This window comes from Hylobates moloch, unplaced genomic scaffold, assembly GCF_009828535.3.
Source record: "Hylobates moloch isolate HMO894 unplaced genomic scaffold, HMol_V3 SCAFFOLD_18, whole genome shotgun sequence".
Taxonomy (NCBI): Eukaryota; Metazoa; Chordata; class Mammalia; order Primates; family Hylobatidae; genus Hylobates; species Hylobates moloch.
Window position 1 is genome coordinate 35,898,967 of NW_026652293.1, and position 22,049 is coordinate 35,921,015.

Consider the following 22,049-nt stretch of genomic DNA (forward strand, 5'->3'; position numbering starts at 1 on the left):
GCTAGCACAGCAGTCTGAGATCAAGCTGCAAGGCGGCAGCGAGGCTGGGGGAGGGGCGCCCGCCATTGCCCAGGCTTGCTTAGGTAAACAAAGCAGCCAGGAAGCTCGAACTGGGTGGAGCCCACCATAGCTCAAGGAGGCCTGCCTGCCTCTGTAGGCTCCACCTCTGGGGGCAGGGCACAGACAAACAAAAACTCAGCAAAGAACCTCCACAGACTTAAATGCCCCTGTCTGACTGACAGCTTTGAAGAGAGTAGTGGTTCTCCCAGCAGGCAGCTGGAGATCTGAGAACAGACAGACTGCCTCCTAAAGTGGGTCCCTCACCCCTGAGCAGCCTAACTGGGAGGCACCCCCCCAGTAGGGTCAGACTGACACCTCATTCAACCGGGTACTCCCCTGAGACAAAACTTTCAGAGGAACTATCAGACAGCTGAATTTGTGGTCTCACGAAAATCTGCTGTTCTGCAGCCACCGCTGCTGACACCCAGCCAAACAGGGTCTGGAGTGGACCTCTAGTAAACTCCAACAGACCTGCAGCTGAGGGTCCTTTCTGGTAGAAGGAAAACTAACAAACAGAAAGGACTTCAACACCAAAAACCCATCTGTACATCACCATCACCAAAGACAAAAAGTAGATAAAACCACAAAGATGGGGAAAAAACAGAGCAGAAAAACTGGAAACTCTAAACAACAGAGCACCTCTCCTCCTCCAAAGGAACGCAGTTCCTCACCAGCAACGGAACAAAGCTGGATGGAGGATGACTTTGATGAGTTGAGAGAAGAAGGCTTCAGACGATCAAACTACTCTGAGCTACGAGAGGAAATTCAAAACAATAGCAAAGAAGTTAAAAACTTTGAAAAAAAATTAGAAGGATGGATAACTAGAATAACCAATGGAGAGAAGGGATTAAAGGAGCTGATGGAGCTGAAAGCCAAGTTTCGAGAACTACGCGAAGATTGCAGAAGCCTCAGTAGCAGATGCGATCAACTGGAAGAAAGGGTATCACTGATGGAAGATGAAATGAATGAAATGAAGAGAGAAGGGAAGTTTAGAGAAAAAAGAATAAAAAGAAATGAACAAAGCCTCCAAGAAATTTGGGACTATGTGAAAAGACCAAACCTACGTCTGATTGGTGTACCTGAAAATGATGGGGAGAATGGAACCAAGTGGGAAAACACTCTGCAAGATATTATCCAGGAGAACTTCCCCAATCTAGCAAGGCAGGCCAGCATTCAGATTCAGGAAATACAGAGAACGCCACAAAGATACTCCTCGAGAAGGGCAACTCCAAGACACATAATTGTCAGATTCACCAAAGTTGAAATGAAGGAAAAAATGTTAAGGGCAGCCAGAGAGAAAGGTCGGGTTACCCACAAAGGGAAGCCCATCAGACTAACAGCTGATCTCTCAGCAGAAACTCTACAAGCCAGAAGAGAGTGGGGGCCGATATTCAACATTCTTAAAGAAAAGAATTTTCAACCCAGAATTTGCTATCCCGCCAAACTAAGCTTCATAAGTGAAGGAGAAATAAAATACTTTACAGACAAGCAAACGCTGAGTGATTTTGTCACCACCAGGCCTGCCCTAAAAGAGCTCCTGAAGGAAGCACTAAACATGGAAAGGAACAACCGGTTCCAGCCACTGCAAAAACATGCCAAATTGTAAAGACCATCGAGGCTAGGAAGAAACTATAGCAACTAACGAGCAAAATAACCAACTAACATCATAATGACAGGATCAGATTCACACATAACAATATTAACGTTAAATGTAAATGGGCTAAATGCTCCAATCAAAAGACACAGACTGGCAAACTGGATAAGGAGTCAGGACCCATCAGTGTGCTGTATTCAGGAAACCCATCTCACGTGCAGAGACACACATAGACTCAAAATAAAGGGATGGAGGAAGATCTTTCAAGCAACTGGAAAACAAAAAAAGGCAGGGGTTGCAATCCTAGTCTCTGATAAAATAGACTTTAAACCAACAAAGATCATAAGAGACAAAGAAGGCCATTACATAATGGTAAAGGGATCAATTCAACAAGAAGAGCTAAATATCCTAAATATATATGCACCCAACACAGGAGCACCCAGATTCATAAAGCAAGTCCTCAGTGACCTACAAAGGGACTTAAACTCCCACACAATAATAATGGGAGATTTTAACACCCCACTGTCAGCATTAGACAGATCAACGAGACAGAAAGTTAACAAGGATATCCAGGAATTGAACTCAGCTCTGCACCAAGCAGACCTAATAGACATCTACAGAACTCTCCACCCCAAGTCAACAGAATATACATTTTTTTCAGCACCACACCACACCTATTCCAAAATTGACCACATAGTTGGAAGTAAAGCTCTCCTCAGCAAATGTAAAACAACAGAAATTATAACAAACTGTCTCTCAGACCACAGTGCAATCAAACTAGAACTCAGGATTAAGAAACTCACTCAAAACCGCTCAACTACATGGAAACTGAACAACCTGCTCCTGAATGACTATTTGGTACATAATGAAATGAAGGCAGAAATAAAGATGTTCTTTGAAACCAACGAGAACAAAGACACAACATACCAGAATCTCTGGGACACATTCAAAGCAGTGTGTAGAGGGAAATTTATAGCACTAAATGCCCACAAGAGAAAGCAGGAAAGATCCAAAATTGACACCCTAACATCACAATTAAAAGAACTAGAAAAGCAAGAGCAAACACATTCAAAAGCTAGCAGAAGGCTAGAAATAACTAAAATCAGAGCAGAACTGAAGGAAATAGAGACACAAAAAACCCTTCAAAAAATTAATGAATCCAGGAGCTGGTTTTTTGAAAAGATCAACAAAATTGATGGACCGCTAGCAAGACTAATAAAGAAGAAAAGAGAGAAGAATCAAATAGATGCAATAAAAAACGAAAAAGGGGATATCACCACCGATCCCACAGAAATACAATCTACCATCAGAGAATACTACAAACACCTCTATGCAAATAAGCTAGAAAATCTAGAAGAAATGGATAAATTCCTCGACAAATACACCCTCCCAAGACTAAACCAGGAAGAAGTTGAATCTCTGAATAGACCAATAACAGCTTCTGAAATTGTGGCAATAATCAATAGCTTACCAACCAAAAAGAGTCCAGGACCTGATGGATTCACAGCTGAATTCTACCAGAGGTACAAGGAGGAACTGGTACCATTCCTTCTGAAAGTATTCCAATCAATAGAAAAAGAGGGAATCCTCCCTAACACATTTTATGAAGCCAGCATCATCCTGATACCAAAACCTGGCAGAGACATAACCAAAAAAGAGAATTTCAGACCAATATCCTTGATGAACATTGATGCAAAAATCCTCAATAAAATACTGGCAAACCGAATCCAGCAGCACATCAAAAAGCTTATCCACCATGATCAAGTGGGCTTCATCCCTGGGATGCAAGGCTGGTTCAACATACGCAAATCAATAAATGTAATCCAGCATATAAACAGAACCAAAGACAAAAACCACATGATTATCTCAACAGATGCAGAAAAGGCCTTTGACAAAATTCAACATCTCTTCATGCTAAAAACTCTCAATAAATTAGGTATTGATGGGACGTATCTCAAAATAATAAGAGCTATCTATGACAAACCCACAGCCAATATCATACTGAATGGGCAAAAACTGGAAGCATTCCCTCTGAAAACTGGCACAAGACAGGGATGCCCTCTCTCACCGCTCCTTTTCAACATAGTGCTGGAAGTTCTGGCCAGAGCAATCAGGCAGGAGAAGGAAATAAAGGGTATTCAATTAGGAAAAGAGGAAGTCAAATTGTCCCTGTTTGCAGATGACATGATTGTATATCTAGAAAACCCCATTGTCTCAGCCCAAAATCTCCTTAAGCTGATTAGCAACTTCAGCAAAGTCTCAGGATACAAAATTAATGTACAAAAATCACAAGCATTCTTGTACACCAATAACAGACAAACAGAGAGCCAAATCATGAGCGAACTCCCATTCACAATTGCTTCAAAGAGAATAAAATACCTAGGAATCCAACTTACAAGGGATGTGAAGGACCTCTTCAAGGAGAACTACAAACCACTGCTCAATGAAATAAAAGAGGATACAAACAAATGGAAGAACATTCCATGCTCATGGGTTGGAAGAATCAATATCGTGAAAATGGCCATACTGCCCAAGGTAATTTATAGATTCAATGCCATCCCCATCAAGCTACCAATGACTTTCTTCACAGAATTGGAAAAAACTACTTTAAAGTTCATATGGAACCAAAAAAGAGCCCGCATCGCCAAGTCAATCCTAAGCCAAAAGAACAAAGCTGGAGGCATCACGCTACCTGACTTCAAACTATACTACAAGGCTACAGTAACCAAAACAGCATGGTACTGGTACCACAACAGAGACATAGATCAATGGAACAGAACAGAGCCCTCAGAAATGAGGCCGCATAGCTACAACTATCTGATCTTTGACAAACCTGACAAAAACAAGAAATGGGGAAAGGATTCCCTATTTAATAAATGGTGCTGGGAAAACTGGCTAGCCATATGTAGAAAGCTGCAACTGGATCCCTTCCTTACACCTTATACAAAAATTAATTCAAGATGGATTAAAGACTTATATGTTAGACCTAAAACCATTAAAATCCTACAAGAAAACCTAGGCAATACCATTCAGGACATAGGCGTGGGCAAGGACTTCATGTCTAAAACACCAAAAGCAATGGCAACAAAAGCCAAAATCGACAAATGGGATCTCATTAAACTAAAGAGCTTCTGCACAGCAAAAGAAACTATCATCAGAGTGAACAGGCAACCTACAGAATGGGAGAAAATTTTTGCAACCTACTCATCTGACAAAGGGCTAATATCCAGAATCTACAATGAACTCAAACAAATTTACAAGAAAAAAACAAACAACCCCATCAAAAAGTGGGCAGAGGACATGAACAGACACTTCTCAAAAGAAGACATTTATGCAGCCGAAAAACACATGAAGAAATGCTCATCATCACTGGCCATCAGAGAAATGCAAATCAAAACCACAGTGAGATACCATCTTACACCAGTTAGAATGGCCATCATTAAAAAATCAGGAAACAACAGGTGCTGGAGAGGATGTGGAGAAATAGGAACACTTTTACACTGTTGGTGGGACTGTAAACTAGTTCAACCATTGTGGAAGTCAGTGTGGCGATTCCTCAGGGATCTCGAACTAGAAATACCATTTGACCCAGCCATCCCATTACTGGGTATATACCCAAAGGACTATAAATCATGCTGCTATAAAGACACATGCACATGTATGTTTATTGCGGCACTATTCACAATAGCAAAGAGTTGGAACCAACCCAAATGTCCAACAACGATAGACTGGATTAAGAAAATGTGGCACATATACACCATGGAATACTATGCAGCCATAAAAAATGATGAGTTCGTGTCCTTTGTAGAGACATGGATGAAACTGGAAAACATCATTCTCAGTAAACTATCGCAAGGACAAAAAACCAAACACCGCATGTTCTCACTCATAGGTGGGAATTGAACAGTGAGAACTCATGGACACAGGAAGGGGAACATCACACTCCGGGGACTGTTGTGGGGTGGGGGGAGGGGGGAGGGACAGCATTAGGAGATACACCTAATGCTAAAGGACGAGTTAATGGGTGCAGGAAATCAACATGGCACATGGATACATATGTAACAAACCTGCACATTGTCACATTGTGCACATGTACCCTAAAATCCTAAAGTATAATAAAAAAGAAAAAAAAAAAAAAAAGAAATATAATTTGGGCCACATATGTAATTTTATATTTCCTAGCAGTCACATTTTAAAAAGTAAAAAGACACTATTGAAATTATTTTTAATAATATAGTTTATTTAACCCAGTATGTTCAAAATATTATGTTAATAAATGATCAATATAAAAATATTGATGAGATGTTTCACATGCCTTTTTTGTACTAAGTTTTGAAATCTGGTATGTATTTTATACTAGGAGTGTATCTCAAATCAGACTAGCCACATTTAGAGTCATCAACAGCCACGCGTAACTAGTGGCTATCATATCCCAAACTTTGTTCTTTGGAATACCAATTTTGTGGACTACTAACATATTTTTTTATTTAAGACATATTTTTCCACATTTCAAAGATTTCTCTAACCAAGAAGTATCTTCCAGTCATTTCATAGTGGCAGTGTTTTTTTCTTTCTTATTGGTACACAAAATAATTGTATGTCCTACAATCAAGGGTCATTTATGATTCTGTCCATGTAGCTCTAACGCAAAAAAGGATACCATAGTCAAATAGGAAAGCAGAGCAAAACAAAGTTAAGCAGGTTTCTGTCCTGTAAGACAACCCAGAGCTTTTGATATGTTAAGGTGAGTTGTTAATTTCAAAAACAGAGATGTGTGAGGAAGCTTTCACCAAAAAAGCACCCACAGGGTGCTTTTATATATGAGCACTTACTGATATCTTGCAGAAAACTATGTTCCACTAAACACAATATAAAATATTTCCTTACCATGTACTGTGGGCGAAGGACTTCTTGTGGGCTGGAGAAAGGGGTCACTGGAAGCGCTGGATGTGTTCAGAAAAGAACCCAGCAAATCCTGACCTGATGGTTTAGAAGGTGCTCCAAATGGGTCGAAGGTGGCACCTAGAAAACAATGGGAAAATATATTTATTTGTCCCATGAGTTCGTTCACTAAATGTCAAAGAATTGTCACTTCCTGCAGGGCTAACAGTGGACTCCAAGACTTTCCTATCTTTGTGGACAAAGGAGTAGTCTGGATTTATCTGTTGAACCACAGCCGATACCATTGCTGCTACACAAGGCTAATCTGCCCAGCAGATGTTAGGAGAGCATTATGCCAAGGACGTCTTAGCTGAAAACGTATTAAGCCATATATCCCACCTCGGTTTTAAGAGTAGGATTTATTTGTTATCTAGCCTTATCCCTTCTTACCATACTTAGTACATTTAAAATATCAATTTATGTTAAACTAGGGGCATTCTCCAATAACTACAACTGCCCAACACCACAAGACAAGAGCTCAAAATTTAGTCTTTGCAACAATGCTAATATGTATCATCCCCATTTTACAACTGAGAAGATTTTTCAATAATGTTACATAGACAGTTAAGTCCTGGGATTCAAATCCAGGTCTTTAACTCTAGACTTGGGTGTCCTTTCTACTTCCTCTTGGGGGTATAGAATACTTGCATTCTAGACCTGGGTATGCCACTAATCCAGTGGGTATCCTCAGACAGGTCTATCAGTACATCTAAGCCTTGGTTTCATTGTCTATAACATGAGGCACAGAATTAACTGATGTCTAAGGCCCCTTCTGGCACTGGAATGCCACTAGCTGCCTGAAACTATGATGAATGAAATCAGGAGAGTCACACCAGGCGCATAGTCTTAAAATGCAATTATCGAGTACTGTGCTATCTTGGATCTTGGAAACTGTTTTCCTGACAGAGCTTTTTTTCACTTTGGCAAGTTAAAACTATATGGAAGGAAGTGAAGTACAGAGGAAATAGCACTGGCATAGGATTCAGGGCACCTGACTTCACATCCTGGCTCCATCAATAGCTAACATCAGAGCTTGAGCCTCAACACCAATACTCTGTAATTCTGAGACCCACACTCATGAAGGATGCCTCCAGCTGAACCATCACAAGTCAAGACCAGCCCAGAGCCTTCTGGGAAGGATACGCTTGGGGAAAAAAAATGTTCCTATAGGAAACTATAGGCCTGAAGAGTTGAGACATTTCTCTTTACCCTTCCTAATATGAAGTTATCTTGGCTAATGGTGACAGGACCAAGGGGCAGCTAATTTGAGTGGGTTCTTCAGGAGTTGTACTGGATCTCTGCTTACCCAGCTACACTGTCTTATAAATGTCAAAAAATCCTAGATGACCCATAGTAGGTTTGAGTCTCTGGCAATGAGACAGTGAAACTAACAGAGCCTCAAGGGGCTCAAACTCCTTACCTAGTACCAACTACTCTGTTCTAGGAAGCTGTGCTTCTGGCATGAGTCACTTAAACATATTTTCAAATAACCAAACAATTCCCTGGATAGCCAACATATATTCGGAAAACTATAACTTCAGGAAGACATTATAGGAAAGTAGAGGGAAAGCTCTAGAGTCAAATAACCTAGGTTTGGACACTGGCCTTATCAATCACTAGTCATATAAACCTATGCTACTGATTTAATTCTACGCTTCCATTTCCTCAACTATAAAATGGGGATAAAAACAGCACTTATTTATTGAGTTTCTATGAGAATTAAATAATGTTTAGTATTAAATTCCATGTCTGGCAAATAGTAAATATCTCATAAATATTAGCTATTTTTATCAATAATAATTCATCAATCAGTATGTTTAAGCAGACTAATGCAGCTCAGGGGTTGAAGTGCTAAACAAAGAAAATTAGAAGAGAGTGAAGCTCAAACATCCACTCTTACACTACCTTAGTGTGCTACCCAAATGGACAATATTTCTATTTTCTCTTATGCTCTCAATTTAAATAAAGATACAGACCTCCTCTAAAGGACTTACAGTGAAATCAGAAAAGTCCAGCTTATTAGGAAAGTTCAATTCCACCTATCTGGCCCAAAGGTTAGAATTCAAATCTGAGAGGCACAGTGCAACATTACCTTCTCCCACTCTTAGGGTTGGAGACGCGGAGGTGGAGGTGGCAGAGCGGCGTGGTGTTGACTGGGTAGACGCAGGTCCACTAGGATGAAACACATCTTCCACTCCTGACTGTCCAGCCTGAGTGGGACCAGCTGCACCTCCACCCCCAAACAGGTCACTCAGTAGTTCAGAATTGGTGGGAGGAGCTGCTGGCGGAGAGAAGCTGTTACTCACTACAGACCCTTCCAGGCCCAAAAGGTCCACATCCTCAGGGGGTGGAGGGGCTGCTGGCTCCTGCTGCTTTTTGCCAGGCTTCTTGACTCCATGAGGTTTGTCACCATTGGCATTGCCATGCGGACTGGAAAGTGTCAGAAGTTCATCATCTGATTGCTCACTTTCCTGATTCACTAGGGCAGCGTGGTCCTCCTCACAGAATGACTTCTCCGATTTCTGATCTGAGGAAGGCCAGTATACCGTAAGAGATTAGTTGTTGACCACAGGATTGTTGGTTTTTGTTATAATATATGTATATAATTCCAGAAAGACAGAAGGATTCAGCCCTGAGCAAACAGTGTTTTTAGACCCTGATCAGTGGAACACTTGATGTATTTCACATTACATTCAACTACCACTTGTTGAGCATCTGAGAGGCAGTAGAGTGTAGGGGTAAGGAGCAGGAACTCTGGAGCCAGCCTAGGACTGAATCTCAGCTTCACTACTCACTGGCTCTATGACACTGGGCAAGTTACTTTATTTGTCTGTGCCTTGGTTTCCTCCTCAGCAAAGTGGGGATAACAAATTGTACCTAACGGCCGGGCGTGGTGGCTCACACCTGTAATCCCAGCACTTTAGGAGGTTGAGATAGGATCACTTGAGGTAAGGAGTTTGAAACCAGCTTGGCCAACATGGTGAGAACCCCGTCTCTACTAATAATACAAAAATTAGCTGCATATGGTGGCGTGTGCCTGTAATCCCAGCTACTCGGGAAGCTGAGGCATGAGAATCGCTTGAACCCAGGAGGTAGAGGTTGCAATAAGCCAAGATCATGCCATTGTACTCCAGCCTGGGCTACAGAGTGAAACTGTGTCTAAATAAATAAATAGTACCTAACTCACAGGCTACTGTGAGAAATACGTGAGATGATATTATAAATCACTCCAATCAATAGTAAGTAGTACCTAAGTGTTGATTTTTTTTTCAAGCACTATGCTAGGTGCTTTGGCCAGGGAGGGTACTACAAACCATTATCTGCTAGTCATTTGCTGACACTTCTCACTGTCTTTACTTCTCCATGTGTCCTGTAGCCAAAAGTAAATCCTTTCTCTAACAGTCTGGAGCAGAAGTGAACCACGCATTTAAAAAGTGAAAAGAAGGGCTCTGCTGTGAAAGGTCCTTATACCAGCTTGAAATGGGTACTTTCAGCACAAAATGAGCAGCAGGAAAGAGGCCTCCTCTGGGGAAGGAGTGACTTTCCAAGCCCTCCCTGAGATAGATCTTCCCACAAAAATTCGATATTTAACGTCAGATAGACCCACATTCCAAGTCAAGTATGGATCCAGCATCCTTTATTCCAAATTATAAAATGTAATAAGCTATGAAAAGGAAAAGTTTTCCTAAGTTTGGCATGAATTCAGTCGGTGGAAAACTGACAGACGTGAATATGAAGATGCTTATAGTCTTCATTTATCTCACTTAGGGCTATTATTTATATGTTCTACTGTAGAAATATTAATATATTTGATTATAGGTTATTATCTGAGATATCACTTGGGATATCAAGTTACATCAGTTTATGTAGCATATCACCCTTCTAAAATCCAAAAAGTTCTGCATTCCTAAACATACCTGGCTCTGAGAGGTTCGGACAAGAGACTGTACATCTATACTAAAACCTATTTCAAAGTCTACAGGAATTATCTCTAAATTATTTACTAAAATGACAGTGGAGAGGTAGAAGTGAGGTTGTATTAAAAGCCCTCACTGTGAGGAAAATAAGAGGTAAGAAAGGCCAACAGGGGATAAGAAATCTACCTACTGTCCAGATACCACTGGGTTTCCCAAATTTGAGGATTTGCTAGTTCCATTTCTCAAAAGAAAATTCTGAAAGTGAGTCTTTCAATTCAAAGGAATTTTATGAACAACTTTTTCATCAAACCGAAGCCTAAAGGCGATGGGAATATTGTCTTACATTCACACAACAGAGGAAGGTCAATCAGGATAATTTCAGATAGACCATCGCCACAGCCAGTTTCCCACGCCTTTCATACCCAAACCCTGACTACCCACGTCTACACTGAATCTCACAGTTAACCTCAGCCAGCTCTAAAGCAAGGACAGCCAATGGGTATTGATTAGGATGCCGATGTCAGGCTACTGCTGGCAGCAGTTCCAAGTGTTACATTGGGAAGGATTCTGAAAATATCTCCAGGTTTAAGAGAAAAGAACCTAGTAATCAAGCCCTTATCTGGTATGGCTGTTAAAGCAAGAGCAGAGATACACAGGCCGAGTGTTTGCTTTCTCTGCAGCAGGGTAAGCTCAGTTCTGCCCTGCTAGTGGTTAAGGCTCCCTGGGGGGAATGCTGGTTTTATATTTTTATAATATTTAGTTGACAGCAGAAGATAGAATCCTGTGTTAATCTCATTACAGAGGCAGCAGTCTAAAGGGAGATCATAAACAAATCACACTTATTTGTCAGTCCAGGAAAGATGTGAACAAAAACACAGCATAGAGAAGGGAGAATTCAGTTTAAAATGGCCTTTTGCATCAGTCTAAGAGCATCTATTGAGTTGAAAGTAGGGAAGTTGCCTGATTTGAAAAGGGAAGGAATTGGAAGGATGAAAACTTGAATGATGTCTTTTAAAAAACTTTTTAATTAAAAAAATTTTTTTTAGAGATGGAGTCTTGCTCTGTCACCCTTCTGGCACAATCATAGCTCACTGCAACCTTGAACTCCCGGACTCAAGCAGTCTTCTTGCCTCAGCCTCTGATATAGCTAGGACTACAGCCATTTGCCACCACTCCCACCTAATTTTTTAAATTTTTTGTAGAGATAGGGTCTCGCTATATTGCCTGAGCTGGTCTTGAACTCCTGGCCTTCCTATCGTGGCCTTCCAAAGTGCTGGGCTTACAGGTGGAGTCCGTGTGCCTGGACTGAATGACCTCTAAGTGCTGCTTTAATGTAGTCTGCTTCTAGGGCCAACATCTTTACAGAAGAAATACATAATCATCAAACCACGTGACTTAAAGAAACACTTGTAAATACCTTGCCAACAGAGAGAGGCAAAGAAACCACTTTGTCCGTAATGCCTGGGGTTGTCTGGAGGGATATCTATTGGAGCCTGTCCTGCAAGACAAAAAGACCATGTAGCATCAATGAGACACAGGAAATAAATAACAGAGAGGCTTCAACCTGAAAAACAAAACCATCAGGTGACTCATACCTCCTAAGGCCAGCGTATCTTGATGTTCCTGGTGAGAAGAGAAGAGGATGCTGGGATTGACATCTTTTGTGCAGTAATGTTCCCATGGTGGAGTTAAGTCTATTACTTTGTCATGGGGCTGTAGTTCTACATCCAGCGTCACCTGAAATAGCTGAGGATATTTTTCTGGTACATCACATGCATCTAACTCAGGCCTAAATAGGGATTTAAAAAAGATAAATTCAGTGAAAAACAATGGAACTGGTATGATGTTTGGCACAGAAGTCGTCTTATGTTGACTCTTAGGTTAAATCTAAGTCTCATTTCTAAAAAAGACTCAGTCATAACCAGATAAGTTACTTTACTTTTCTGAGCTTCAGTTTCCTAATCTAGAGAAAAGAGGAGAATAATGCCTGCTCAACAAATTTGAATGCTACTGCATGTAAAAGCATTCTGGAAAGCACGGCTGATGTGACTGGCACGGCAAAATCCGTTATTAAAATAGTGCAATAGGCCCACAGCCACTGTCCTGAGCCCTTGAACATCTACTCCTATCCTGGCCCCAGCAACTCCATCCTGGCTTTAGCCACCCCCACACCTGCGTTCACCTAGACCACACTATGAGATAGGGTAATATCGGTGCAGAAAGGTCCTCCAGAAGCCTGCTTCAGTGCTATAGCGGGGCATCTATTCTGATGCATCATTGCTGATACCATACCACTGATTAAACTGCCATCCCCACTGGAAAACACAAGGGGATACACAGATGCAAAGGATCAAAAGTAATGATACCTTGTTCCGCTTTGTTTACCCTTATTCCCTCACATAGAATTTTAGAACTTTCTATTTGAAGTCTTTGGTCCCTTTGTACTTCTGAAGATAAATCATATTCAACTGAAAGCTTTAGAATGCCCACAGCCTCTCTGTGCTACTGAGCAACACTCAGTAGTCCAGCAGCACAGGATTCCAGGGGATGCTACAGCCTAGTGCCATTGAGCCTCAGCAGTTCACAGCTAATTTGATCCAAACAGACTTTTGGCCCAACCAGTACTTACTTGGTGAACTTTAAAACTGTTGTGTCCAGTGGTATGAATCCAGTGTGAAACTGAAGCTGGAATATCTGTGTGTTGGTCACCTAAAAATACATGAGAGAAGCACATTACAATCAATCAGCAAAAAGGGAATCTGATCAAAAGATTAGATTTTTGGGAGACATGCACCTTCAACTGTTTCAATAACTGAATTTGTGTTTACTATGGATATTAAATGACCTCCCCAGTTAGAATAGGCTCAGCTTCATTTCCAGCCTCTCCTCTACTTGAACTCTGCCTTGGCAAACCATTTTCTCGTCCGCTAAGTACTACGTTCTTGCACACAGGCATACTTTGACTCACTGCATTCCTTCTACCCAGGATGCCCTGTTCCAACCCAATGAACTCATCCTTTAGGGCATGTCTTCAAAGTTCATATTCTCTCTGTAGCCTTTCTAGGCCACTGCTGGCTAAAACAAACTGCTCCCATTATAACACCTCATCCTCCCTCTAATATGGTATCATGCATATTTGTACTTATATGGATTTCCTTTGTGAAATTGAGTCCCTTAAAGGCAGAGACATAGTCTTACTCTTGTCAATCCTAAAAACCTCAGCAATGGCTGGCACAAAGCACTCACTTAGCCAATATGTGATGAATCAAAACACAGTTACTTGCCACATTATTCCTAATAGCAAAAAAAATGGCAGTATCCCAAATGTTCACCCACTGATGATTAACTGAGATTATCAACAGAGATTAATACATTGTGACATTACAATGGAATGATATTTGGCCATATAAGATAATGAAGTACTGACACATGCTATAACATAATAAGCTTCAAAAACATTATTCTAAGTGAGAGAAGGAAGCCTCAAATGGCCACATATTGTATGATTCCATTAAATAAAATGTCCCAAATAGACAAACCCATAGAGACAGAATGTAGATCAGTGGCTGCCAGGTGATGGAGGAGAGGGAATAGGAAGTGACTGCTATAGGTACAGGGTATCTTTTGTGAGTGATGAAAATGTTCTGGAATTAGATAGTGATGATGTTTGCACAACCTTTTGAATAGACTAAAAACAACTGCATTGTACACTTTAAAAGGGTGACTTTTATGTTATGTGGTTTTATCTCAATTTTTTAAAATTGAAAAAATACAATCCCTTAATTCCACATCCTCAGTAGAAATATCTTCCCTTACACTGATCCAAATGGGGCACTATAAGAAAAGCTTATAGGCTTACAGGTGTATTTCTCATAAGTGTATTTTCTTATAAGAAAAGCTTACAGGCTTCTAAAGAGCATGGTTTGCTAAGAGTTCCAGAGCCGCCACCCTCTGGCACAGACATCATGCCAAGGACTTTGGGCAAGTCACAACCTCTTTGAGTCTCAGTTCCTCCCCTGTAAGACGAGGGAGATGAGCTAAGCAATCTTTAAAGGCTCTTTTTCATTCTAAAACTACAAGTCACTCAAGCCCAAAGTGACGGGCAGAAAAGATTCAGAAATACTCCTACTGAAGACTCAGATGAGCTTATGCCATGATTCTTCCAAAAACCATACCTTAGCCTGTAGCCGGCTCCCAATGGTTGACCTCAAGTGATACATGGAAACGACCACGTCTCCTTGCACAGTGATGTTCAAGGGAATGAAGATTTTTCCATCTTGGACACGATATTCTCTGTAAACACAGACCAAAATATACATTGAAAGAGAGTCCAATCTGGTACAATCACACAGACACAGGTATAGTCCTCTGTGGCTCTGGCCCAGAGGCCTGTTTGCCCAGGCCTGGACCCAGAAACTATTTCCTATCTTGAGCAAAAACAGGAGTGCAGCCAGTGCCAACTGGTTGTGCAGTGGGATGGTGCTGGTCTAATGCCAGGCCCCCTCTCTGCATCCCATCTGGACTGCAATTGCCCATGCCTGCTTTGCAGATCTCATTTTCCTCAAATGCATCTAGCCCCCATGTATTTGCCTTTTCTTAACTTTAAATTAATAGTAAAGCAGAGATAAAGGGAACAAAAAATCCACTGGAGATCAGGATACAAACAGAAATGTCTTGCTCTGTGAAAGTCTTGGATGCCAGTCCTCAAATTCAATCTATTCCAAACTAATTTCATGTTATGTTACCACCCACTTCCTTCTCTCCACATACCCTATGACCACCCACTGGCACCTGCTCTTTATTATGGATTCTGTAATTTCTTTAATTACATCACCATCTACCTAGTTGCTCACTTAGAAACCTCATTCATCAGTGATTCTTCCATTACTCTCACCTAATCCCATCAAGGCCATCTCCTTCTTCAATGGCCAGGTGTCCTATGTTCCCCTCCACTGTCTTAATCCTCTATACAGCTTTTGCTAGTCCCTTAGCCTATATCACAGTTTGATTTGAAAAAGGGCCATAACATCCCCTGATTTACTTGTACTTTTCTATGATTACCACTGATGTCGAACATTTTTTTTTTTTTTTTTTTTTTTTTTTTTTGAGACGGAGTCTTGCTCTGTCGCCCAGGCTGGAGTGCAGTGGCGCGATCTCGGCTCACTGCAACCTCCGCCTCCCGGGTTCACGCCATTCTCCTGCCTCAGCCTCTCCGAGTAGCTGGGACTACAGGCGCCCGCCACCACACCCGGCTAATTTTTTGTATTTTTGGTAGAGACAGGGTTTCACCGTGGTCTCGATCTCCTGACCTCGTGATCCGCCCGCCTCGGCCTCCCAAAGTGCTAGGATTACAAGCGTGAGCCACCGCGCCCGGCCCGAACATTTTCTATATATCAGCTATTTCACAATGATATAGTCTTGCAGGAAGAATATATTCAACTCATTCCTGCTCATTTACACTAGAATTGAGAAGTACACAGGAAGAAGTAAAGTATCATGACTTACTTCATTCGTTCAAAATCTGTGCAAGTCGAATATATTTTGGTTTCTCCAATGAGTACATCACAGTAAGGGCGACATCCATTCCTCTGTTTGTTGAAAAAGGGTATTGGACTGACAGTGATCGACTTAATTGTGAGAGGCTTGAAGTGAGGGTGGTAGGGCTTGTCTGCCAGTAGGTCACACATATAGCCCAAGTATCTGAAACAGAAGGTTGGCACTCTCTTGGGGCCCATCACACCAGGAGAAGCAAGCAATCAACATTTGCTATGAAGATTCTTCTTGCAAATTACTGTTATAATAAAAACTTATTCTATCAATTTCTTAAATATTAACTAGCAAAAGATAATGCAACCAATAATTTAGGAAAGATTTTATCTACTGAGATTGCTGTACTTCCCCAATGAACTGATAATGGGGTATTTATTAAATCAAAAAGCTTATGGGAATTTTATAGCACTTCAATATTTGAACATCTATTCCTATTTTATCTAGCAGATCCAATTTATCAGCTAAAATTTGGATTTGGATAAATTTTAGAATTTTATCATCAGAAGCACTTTTAATCCAAAAAATTAAGGAGATGTAGTTTTTAAAAAAAATGAAGAAATTGTGATAAAAGAGAAATGAATGTTATCTGAAAAGTTTTCTTTTTTATTCCATTTTTCAGATTATCTTTTGTAATCTATTTTATTTCTATATCAGAGTTACAAGAAAAAGTGAATTTTAAAACACTTTATTCTCTATGTATTTTTGCATTTCCCTTTGTTAAATCAGGTTTCCCACAGGAGGATCACCAGTGATAAGTATAACCAGCTACTGCTGTTTTTCAATAAAGACCTGTATAATAAAACAAAAAGGGACTGGTCTTAGAGCCTGGGATCAAGAATGCTGATCTGGCTATGTCCACTGGGCATTAGACCTGAGGCAAATCACAACCTGTCTTGAGTCCCAGTTTCCTCACCTGTAAAATGAGGAAAGTTGGATATAGGTATTCTTTAAAGTTTGCTTCTAGTTTTAACATCATAAATTTTCATATGGGGGCTTACAAACTGAATGACAATCTAATATCCTAATCCAATTCAGTTTTTCCATAGTTCAGGATAATGCCAGATTGATGTGGTTTGGCTGTGTCCCCACCCAAATCTCATCTTGAATTGTAGCTCCCATAATCCCCACATGTTGTGAGAGGGATCCGGTGGGAGGTAATTGAGTCATGGGGGTGGATTTTCCCATGCTGTTCTCATGATAGTGAATAAGTCTCATGAGATCTGATAGTTTCATAAAGGGCAGTTTCCCCGCACATGCTCTCTTGCCTGCCACCATGTAAGATGTGCCTTTGCTCCTCCTTCGCCTTCCACCATGATTGTGAGGCTTCCCCAGCCATGTGGAACTGTGAATCCATTGAACCTCTTTTTCTTTATAAATTACTCAGTCTCAAGTAGTTCTTCATAGCAATATTAAAATGGACTAACACAGAGATAAAGTAAAAGAAACTTATGAAAGGATTTATAAGGCAGATTTAAAACAGTACATGATACCAGTTAGACTACATCTGTGCCTACCCTGCATCTAGCTTATTTTACCTCCTATGGGATGGTGAAAGTCCAATTCCTGGTCGCTTTGCATATAGCAATCGAATGGCTGGGCCAGGAGTAGAGTAGAGATTACAGAAAATGAACATAGCACCAACCAGAATTGATGATGCCGCCCGTCCATCCTGTCAAAGAAAATGCATAAAATTATTATGAACATGATCAAATCAGCCATTCTCCACTGAAAATGGCAGAATTTGCAATTAAGAGAGAGAGGAGAAATCCTCTTAACTGTGGGTGCTTTTCGTTTAAAAATTATTCACTTGAAAACCAAAATTTGTTTCAGCTTTTTAAATCAAAGACAGCAAGGAAAGACTTATCCTTAGAATAAAATTGATTCTAATCTGAGAAGCCCAATTTGATTTGTATATATTTACTGAAAAATAATATAATCTTCAAAGTAATTTTGGACTTGTTGAATTAAAAGTTGAAGTCTCTTGGTTTAGGACTGGAAGTAAAGAGCTCACAGGTTAGGTAAATGCTGCTTGTTGGGATATGGCATATATGTATCTCATGCAAAGTATGTTCCTAGATTCATATAAAATAAAGAACCTTCACCAGATTCAACTTCATTCAATGTAGAAATAAATCTGTTGTGGACTGAATGTTTGTATGCCCCAGAATTCATATGCTGAAATCCTAATGTGATGGTATTAGGAGGTGGAGCTTTGGGGAGGTAATGAGGTAGGGAGAGTGGAGATCTCATGAATGGGAATTGTGCCCTTATAAGAACAGACAAAAGAGCTTGCTGTCATCTCCCTCTGCTCTTGGCCATGTGAAGATACAAGAAGACAGCCATCTGCCATCCCAGAAGCAGGCCCTCATCAGACATTACAAGTGCAGGCACCTTGGCTGGGCATAGTGGCTCATGTCTGTAATCCCAGCACTTTGGGAGGCCAAGGTGAGCAGATTGCCTGAGCTCAGGAGGTCGAGATCAGCCTGGGCAACATGGTGAAACCCCATCTCTTCAAAAAGAAAAAAAGAAAGAAAAGAACTGCAGTCACCTTGATCTTGGACTTTCCAGTCTCCAGAACTACATTCCTGTTGTTTAAGCCACCCGGTCTATGGTATATTTGTTATAGCAGCTCAAGCTAATTAAGACAAAATTCAGTAACATTCCTGACACATGTGACCTTGCTTCTTCTAGAATACTTTAAGTGACAGGGAGATTACTTCCACTTGAAGTAGCCGATTCCAGTTTACAGAGCCCTTCCTTATACTGAATATGTTGAGTTGAATTTCATTCCTCCATAGCTTCCACTCAATGACCCTCATCCTTTCGTGAGAACAAAAAATAAACCTACTCCTTTCTCCCTATGGCAGTCCTTCACATATCTGAAATACCCTCCCTTTCTATCAATGCTTCTATTCCCTTTTAAAACAAACTCAATCCCTTCTATTCTTCCTTATTTGATATTCCATTTTAAGAGACATAATCATTTAGCACATTTCTTCTAAACAAATTCAAGTTTTAAAATGACAACCTTAAATGTGCTGCCCAGATGTGAAATGAAAGATATCAGATATGTTCTGACCAAACTAGAGAAGAAATATCATCTTCTTTATTCTGGACACTATGCTTTTATTAACATAACCCCAGCCCAAACTAGTATAAATGCAAGCTAAGTAACAACATAAGCTTTTATTATTCTCTCTATCCGCTAAAACCCCTAGATTTTTTCCAGATGACATGTTAAGGTAATGTGCAAATATGTTTAATCTTTTAAAACCAGAATTCAGGACTTTACATTTATCTTGTATTTAATTTCATATCGTTAGTTTTTAAGTGACCAACCTACAAGAACTTTCAAAATCCAAATTCATTATGTGACCCTTAAAATTCTAAGAAAATTGATAAGCTGAATTTCCACATCTTCATCAAAGTTGTTGATTAAAATGAATAACTAAAACCTCCTCCCAGGAGAAAGGTGATCCATTAATCACCTACCTTTGGAAGCAGATATTCAACCCCAACTCAACTAAATACATAACAACCTAGCCAAATTTCTCCATCCTGACTAGAAAAAACTAAGAAATACCTTGCAGGACTCCAATAAACTATCTCAACTAGTCTGTTAGTCATGTGAAATGTTCTGTTGGTTTGATATGTGCTCATAACAAACCAATGGAGACTCCTTTTTTGCTAAGAGTTTAAAATCATCTGTGCAAAACTTTCTCAGAATTGTGCCTGGAATTACCATCAGGTTCACAAGCCTACAACTTTCCAGGATCAACCTCCTTCCATATTTTGGGAAAAAGTCTCCTCTCTTCATTTGCCTGGCACCTCTCCTTCCTGTTTCTTCATATTACAAATGAAATCCATAATTGCTTCTCCAAGTGCTTTCGGTATTGTGTCACATAATTTAAGCCTTGAGAGTGAATTAATCTGAAGGATTGTGAGGCTCTCCTACTATCTTGCTACCTACCAGCTTTGTCTTAAACATCATTGTTACGTTCTTCCTAGTTTGACATTTGTTCCCTCTGATAAAGAAAACAGAATAAAGGAGTTAAGATCATACCACATGCTTCAAGAATTTGTTGTTGTTCTTATTCCAAACACAGTTTTAAAAAAAGGATATTTTTCTTAATCTGATTTATTTTCAGAATTTAGCCTTCCTGACACTCTTTTCACAGATCCATGGCTCTTGGATATGTAGCCTCTCTTTTTACCTGTGATGCAGGTCTTTTAAAAACTTTTGGTTTTTTATTAAAAGACTAGTATAGCCTATTATTATTATTATTATTATCATCATCATTATTATTATTATTATTTTGAGAGGGAATCCTACTCTGATGCCCAGACTGCAGTGCAGTGGCACGATCTCGGCCCACTGCAACCTCCGCCTCCCAGGTTCAAGCAATTCTCTTGCCTCAGCCTCCCGAGTAGCTGGGATTACAGGTGCATAGCACCACACCTGGCTAACTTTTTACATTTTTGGTAGAGATGGGGTTTCACCATGTTGGCCAGGCTGGTCTCGAACTCCTGACCTCAAGTGATCCACCCACCTTGGTCTCCCAAAGTGCTGGAATTATAGGCGTGAGCCACCATGCCCAGCTATGCTTATTATTTTTAATATAATAACCAGTAGTATATTAAGATAAAAAATAAGAGGCCTGGTGGGGTCACGCCTGTAATCCCAGCACTTTGGGAAGCCAAGGTGGGCAGATCACGAGGTCAAGAGATCGAGACCATCCTGGCCAACATGGTGAAACCCCGTCTCTACTAAAAATACAAAAATTAGCTGGGCGTGGTGGTGCATGCCTGTAGTCTCAGCTACTTGGGAGGCTGAGGCAGTAGAATCACTTGAACCTGGGAGACGGAGGTTGCAGTGAGTCGAGACTGTGCCACCACACTCCAGCCTGGCAACAGAGCAAGACTTCGTCTCAAAAAAGAAAAAAAAAACTCCCTCCCCCAGCTTCAATTCCATTTCCCAAAGACATGGTATTGATTTCCAACATATGCATGTCCTTTTTGAGCAAGCTTATTGAGCACCCTGTAGAACCATAATCTTTTGTTTGCCTCTTCTTTTTTCTTCTTCATTGGGTTTTTATTCTTTATGAAGAATCACTGGAACTGGGAGTTTCTGGTCTCTGCTGAGCCATCTTTCCTCCAACAAGTTGTCAGATGTAGGCTCTCTGAACTTACAGAAAATTCTTGAGTGAAGAGAAAATCACCAAGGTGCTTAAGGTTGCTTAGTCCCTAAAAGTAATCCGTTCTGTTACACCATCTGCTGTGCCTTGGAAAGGAAAATCCTTTGGTCTTTAACATTAAGTTCTTACAAACACCAAGTGTTTTCCCTTTATTGCCAAGAGTTTGGAGATGTGAAGTAAAAGGAAAGAAAAAATGTTCTTCAACTTTCTTTCCTGTTTCAGCCAACTGGCTCTCAAGAAAGGACAGGGGGTTGGGAATCATCAAGTAATACTATAGCAAAAATATATACACTAAAGTTTATAGAAGCTTTAAAATTTATAGAAGCTTTGAAATTTCCAGCATTAATGCTCAGATTCCATTTGTGTATTCAATCACTTATTGAAGCCTTTTATGCCTGGAGTATGAAAGTTTAAAAACAGGCATGGTTCTTTCCTGCAAGATTACAATAGTCTAGTGGGAAAATATGCAGGAGAAGAGCTTACTATGACACAGAGTATTAAAAGCCACAGAAGACATTTAGATGTAATGGGAATGTCTGTATTGTGAAAATACTCAAGAGTCAGAAGGATTTTCCTGAAAGTTGAGTTGTAAAGGACAGGAAAGAGTTCTGAGAAGAGTTAGGGAAAGAAACTCTAGGAAGTCGATGGTCAGAAAAACCATTAGTCCCACTGGGAATGCTCTAAAATACAGTCAATCTATGTGACTTCCTACAAGGACATAGGCATCTTTTTTCTTTTATTTTTATTCAAACACAAACAGGAAGAAGAAATAAATACGCCAATATGTTAATG

General features: G+C 40.3%; 1 protein-coding gene across 5 annotated transcripts in view; it reads right to left on the reverse strand.

Annotated features, from left to right (window-relative positions):
- The window catches only part of DNAJC6 (DnaJ heat shock protein family (Hsp40) member C6), a 168,050-nt gene that overhangs the window by 19,946 nt on the left and 126,055 nt on the right, over positions 1–22,049 (reverse strand). For all 5 annotated transcript variants that reach the window (XM_032137541.2, XM_032137544.2, XM_058430343.1 and 2 more), the window contains 8 exons: positions 17,598–17,731; positions 16,018–16,212; positions 14,688–14,805; positions 13,142–13,221; positions 12,108–12,301; positions 11,930–12,010; positions 8,688–9,122; positions 6,542–6,676 (listed from right to left, as the gene is read on the reverse strand). In XM_032137541.2, coding sequence (XP_031993432.1) covers positions 6,542–6,676; positions 8,688–9,122; positions 11,930–12,010; positions 12,108–12,301; positions 13,142–13,221; positions 14,688–14,805; positions 16,018–16,212; positions 17,598–17,731 — 1,372 coding nt within the window. The remainder of the gene's footprint in view (positions 1–6,541; positions 6,677–8,687; positions 9,123–11,929; positions 12,011–12,107; positions 12,302–13,141; positions 13,222–14,687; positions 14,806–16,017; positions 16,213–17,597; positions 17,732–22,049) is intronic.